This window comes from Dermacentor silvarum, chromosome 1 (assembly GCF_013339745.2).
Source record: "Dermacentor silvarum isolate Dsil-2018 chromosome 1, BIME_Dsil_1.4, whole genome shotgun sequence".
Taxonomy (NCBI): Eukaryota; Metazoa; Arthropoda; class Arachnida; order Ixodida; family Ixodidae; genus Dermacentor; species Dermacentor silvarum.
In genome coordinates this window covers 410,423,000-410,428,091 of record NC_051154.1, presented here as the reverse complement: position 1 = coordinate 410,428,091, position 5,092 = coordinate 410,423,000, and the positions used below count along the sequence as shown (strand labels likewise).

At 51.4% G+C, this 5,092-nt stretch overlaps 1 protein-coding gene across 1 annotated transcript; it reads right to left on the bottom strand.

The window, feature by feature from the left end:
- Window positions 1–2,083: 2,083 nt before the first annotated feature.
- LOC119447074 (uncharacterized) lies at window positions 2,084–4,147 on the bottom strand. The gene has a single exon (XM_037711476.1). The coding sequence runs from the start codon at window positions 4,145–4,147 to the stop codon at window positions 2,084–2,086; it is 2,064 nt and encodes a 687-aa protein (XP_037567404.1).
- Between the last annotated feature and the right edge of the window lie 945 nt (window positions 4,148–5,092).

Here is a 5,092-nt window from a genome sequence, read left to right as displayed (position 1 = left end):
AGTCATAATGCGTTACTAAGGTTCTGGCTTTCACTCTACACCACAATGCATCAGTTTGGTGCCCCCAGCGCTTACAGTCAATGCAGAAAGCGCTGGCGACCATGCGATTCGAGTATCGCTTTATTGCTGAGCACTGTATGCGCTGTTGCCTACAAACCGCACATATACAGACTTTCCACCTGAAAACGCGATGCCGCGATGAACAACGATTGAATTTAAAGTCCTAACCAGTTTCAGTCATGTTTCAGTAACTGTTGGTGCACCCAAAAACGCAACATGTTTGATCAGACTTGGTTTCAAGGCAGCGCCTGCTGCGCGCGGCCCGGCGGCCACATGCCATACATTCGCGGCGCAGCCGCATGAAGGCGCCACCAGTCCAAATTCATCCCGCGCCCGGTGCCTATAGAGCCATGTGCTTGGCGGCTGTGGCTGATAATACAGGTTGTTCAAAACTAAGCTTTATGGTTTTCTTAAAATTAGGCACTGGGAGGCACGCGAATACCACCTGTGCAAATAAGTTATGTGGACAGGGGGGCACAAAGTGAGATGATAATTATCGCTGTGAGCAGCCCAATTAACTAAAATTGAACAATTATTTTTTGTCGACTGCAGTAAATGGGTATGTTTGTACTGAAAACTTAGAGGCAGTCGTGTTTCTACCCAGTATCAGTCGGAAGAATTATTCTAGCGTGTTCGTGCTCCGAGATATCCGACTACAAATTTCAATTGTACTGCGCAGAGTTATCGACTCGACGCGAGAGCGGTTTATGCTTTGCGTTGCTGTGGAAGGGATGCATTTTGAACATTTTTAGGGCATTGACATATTGATGGGTGAAGTGTTGTCATGAGATTTGTGCATGACAACACCAAAGTTAAAGCGGCAGTATGAAATATTCGTTAGCATAGCTAAAAAGGTTTCTGCTGTTGATGGTGCAGTTGTTGCTTCTGATTTCAATAAAACTTACAATACTTGGAAATCAGCAGTCACTTTATTTGCATAGCCCAAACAAGGACCATGCCAGGTCGTCTAGTCACCATTACGCACGCGCACTGCCCTCCGGCTTCTCCGCTCGCGCCATTATCTCGGCATGGCAGCTGCCGCCATCTTTACAGGCTGCGCGGTCGCGTGTTACGACAGCGGTTACAGGTTCTTCGATTTTTTTTGTTTCGCCAGCCGTGAGGGGAAGGGGGGCAGTTATTATCTTTGCCAATGCCTCCGCCGCGTTGTCAGACTAAACGCAGCACCCAACAGCCGCGTCACATCAGGGAGGAGCTTTGCGCCGATCCTCACTCTCTTGCATGCGTAATCATGCGAACGACAATTAAAATTTGGAGTTGGATATCTCGGAGCATAGACATGCTAGAAGAATTCTTCCAAGTGAAACTGTGCAGAAACACGACCGCCTCTACCTTTTGAATACAAATATACACACTTACTGCAGTCAATAAAAAGTTAATTATTCAATTTTAGTTAATTCGGTTGCTGACAGCGATAATTATCTCACTTTGTGTCCCCCAGGCCACACAACTTATTTGCGCCGGTGGTCTTCACGTGCCTCCCAGTGCCGAATTTTAAGAAAACCATAAAGCTTAATTTTGAACACCCGGTATATCAACCTGTATTGTTTCTTAAAATAAAATTTGGGATGGTCTGTCGCAGGTTCGTTATAAATGCGTAAGCACGGGTCCGTCTTTGGAGTTCTGTTGGGACACCTTGATTTCCTTAAGAAGATTCTTTGTGTTCGGCTGAGACACCTTCGTTTCAACGCGGCAACCACTACGCTGGTTGTTTGGGATATGCGAATCACCGCGCATGAAGACTCACGACGCCACCTACAAGAGAGAGAGAGAGAGAGAACAACTTTATTGGTTCGATCCGGCAAATCAGGGGAGGGGATAGGGATGGAGACTCTTGCGTGCCCGCTTGCCCTACGGAGGCGGGGCCCGTACTGCAAGCCCGAAGGCGAGCACTGGCCGCCTCACGCTCCAAGGGGAACGTGGCACGTGCTGGATCTTGTCTCTGTGGGTAATCTTGTCTTCGTTGTGATGCTCCGTATCTTCGTCCTAGACCTTGCGTCCACCCTTATCCGTTGCCCCGCGAGCGAGACGACGTTTCGGGTTTCTGCCGGTCTAGGAGCTCGAGGACGTGCTGGACGACGGCCCGTTCAGTCTCGAGGTCTGTGCTGGTAATGTTGTTGCCGATCTTGTCTGGCATCTCGATGTCTTGGGTGTTGGGTGCGGGAGGCGAGCATTCCCAGAGTATATGGCTCTGGGTGGCCCGTGCCTTCTTACACCGTTGGCACGTGTCCGTGTGATATATTTCCGGACAGACGTGTTTCGCCCATACCGGAGTCCAAATTGCTCTTGCTTGTAACTGTCGGAAGGTGGTCGCTTCCTTGCGTGTTAGGTCCCGATGAGGTGGTGGATACTTGTTACGGCTTGCCCTGTACCACTGCAGGACTTCTCCGTACTTGGTGATGGCAAACTCTTCGCTGTTCTCGTTCTCGGCCGTGGCTTCTGTCGGGTCTGCTTCGCGCATATCGGGGAGCGATGACGGGAGCCCGCGTCTTGTTAGCGCGTGCGCCTCCCTGTCTGCTTCCTCGTTGCGGTTTGGACCAACCGACTCGTCCAGCTTGCCAGCGTGTGCCGGGAACCACTTGATGGTGACGTTGGTTGCCAGTCTTCCATTCTGTGCTGTTGAAGTTAGCGCTCTTGCCGTGGTGGGGTATACGCTGTTTTGCGAAATGTTGGTGACCGCCGTTTTTGAATCGCTTATTATCGTGCGACAGTCTGTTGCGTGCATTGCCAGTGCAATGGCGTATTCTTCCGCCTGCGCTGGTGTTCTGCACCGTATGCTTCCTGCGGAGACGAGTTCCCCGGTGCTTGCTCTGAGGACCGCCGCCGTATAGGCGTTCTTCACGTTGTGGTATTTGGCCACGTCCACGTAGTAGGCGTGTGGATCGTTGCGATGGCTCTTTGTTAGTGCCACCGCTCTTGCCGTTCTTCGCTCTTGGTCATTCTGCGGGTGCATGTGTCTTGGTGCAGGTGGTATCCGGATCTTGCGCATCACGTCTTGGGGTAAGGCGGCCGCTTCCCTCGGTGAGGTATGTGGTATTTCCATGCCTATCCTGTTCAGGATGGCTCTCCCCGTTCTGGTTTGAGCTAGGCGATGGTACTGCGCTGTTCGTTGGGCCTCCATGATCTCTTCGAGCGTATTGTGTACGCCCAAAGCGAGCATGTGCTCCGTGCTTGTGTGATGGTATAGCCCTATGGCGCTCTTGTATGCCTTGCGGATGGCAGCGTCAATTGTCTTCTTTTCGTCCGCCCGCCAGTTGTGATAGGACGCCACGTACGCAACGTGGCTAATCACAAAGGACTGTGTTAACCGCAGCAGGCTGTCTTCTTTCATGCCTTGTTGTCTTGTGGCAACCTTGTTGATGAGCCGGACGGCTCGTACTATCTTCGTTTGTAATTCATTCACTAGGGTCTTTTCGTTGCTGCCCTTGTCCCTGAGCCGGAGGCCCAGAACATTAAGTGCTTTAACTTTGGGGATTTCTCCTCCATCGCCCGTCCTGATTGTGATGTTTACGGGTTGCTCCTTGAAGCGCTTGCCTCGTGGGGTGATTAACATCAATTCCGATTTTGCCGGTGAACATTTCAGTCCCGTGTGTTGTAGGTAATCTTCGACTGCTGACACCGCTTCTTGCAACGCCGCCTCGAGTTGTCCGTCGCTGCCTTGCGTTTTCCAGATCGTAATATCATCCGCATATATGGTGTATTTGACGTTCTGTATGGTGTTGAGCTTGTTGGCAACCCCGATCATTACAAGGTTGAATAGCAGCGGGGATATCACTGATCCTTGTGGCGTGCCTGTGCTCCCGAGTTGTTTGGGTGGGAGCTGCAGGTCCCCTGCTATCACTTGTACGGTGCTGTCCATCAGAAAGTCTTTGATGTAGTTGAAGGATCTTGTTCCCATGTTAAGGTGGGACACTTGCTTGAGGATGGCCGAGTGGTGCACGTTATCAAACGCGCCCTGCAGGTCCAGCCCCAGCACTGCCGTGTTGTCCTTGGTCTTGCTGTCCATTACTTCATGCTTGAGCAGAAGCATTGCGTCCTGTGTGCAGAGTTTGGCCCGGAAACCGAGCATGGTGTCCGGGTATTTGTTGTTTTCTTCCAAGTATTGCTGCCACCGATTCAGCAAGACATGTTCTACTAGCTTCCCGACGCATGACGTGAGGGATATCGGCCTCAAGTTTTCGATACCCGGTGGCTTGTTCGGCTTTGGGATTAGGACCGCTTTGGCGGTCTTCCACTGCTGCGGTAGTTTTCCGTCCCTCCAGCACCGGTTGAAATATTTAGTGAGGGCGGATATTGTCGTATCACTTAGATTTCGTAGTGCTTTGTTAGTGATCTGGTCTATCCCGGGCGCCGACTTTCAGTTGATCGATTGGAGCACTGCACGCACTTCCCATTCTTCGATATCCTCGTCCAGGGGTGCGTTGTCCGTGCCGGTGTATATCGGCAACGGATCCGTCGGTGTCTCCGGGAGGTATTTGTTGTTGAGGCGTTTCTTTACCTCTTCTTCTCCCATTTCCGTGACTGCCTTGTGTAGGGTTCTGTTGAGGATGTATTGTTGCGTTCCCTTGGTGTGTTGTTCGTCCAACAGGTGCCGTAGTAATTTCCAGGTCTTGCCCTTGTGCAGCTGGCCGTCTGCTTCTTGGCACACGGCGTGCCACTGCTGCCGGCAGACCACCTTGCTGTGTTTTTCGATTTCCACGTTGAGTTGTGCGATTCTTTTCCTCAGTTTCCTGTTATGGCGTTGTTGTTTCCAGCGCTTTTTGAGTGAGTTTCGGGCCTCCATTAGGTGGGCTAGGCGGCTATCAATTTGCACGCCTTCGGCCTCGGCATTAACCGTTTGCGTTGCGCTCTGGATCGTGCCGTTGAGCAGGTTTGCCCACGCCTCGATGTCTTCTATGGTTTCCGGGCCGTTGGCTTCTAATTTCTGTCTGTAGTCATGCCAGTCCACGATGTGTTGTTGTTTGCTTTCTTTGATGTTGCCTCGAAAGGGGATCACTATCTCGAGGATCTTGTG

Bases quoted from the DNA above. Each gene is read 5' to 3' on its own strand.
- LOC119447074 (XM_037711476.1), bottom strand. From the start codon at position 4,147: ATGCTCGGTTTCCGGGCCAAACTCTGCACACAGGACGCAATGCTTCTG.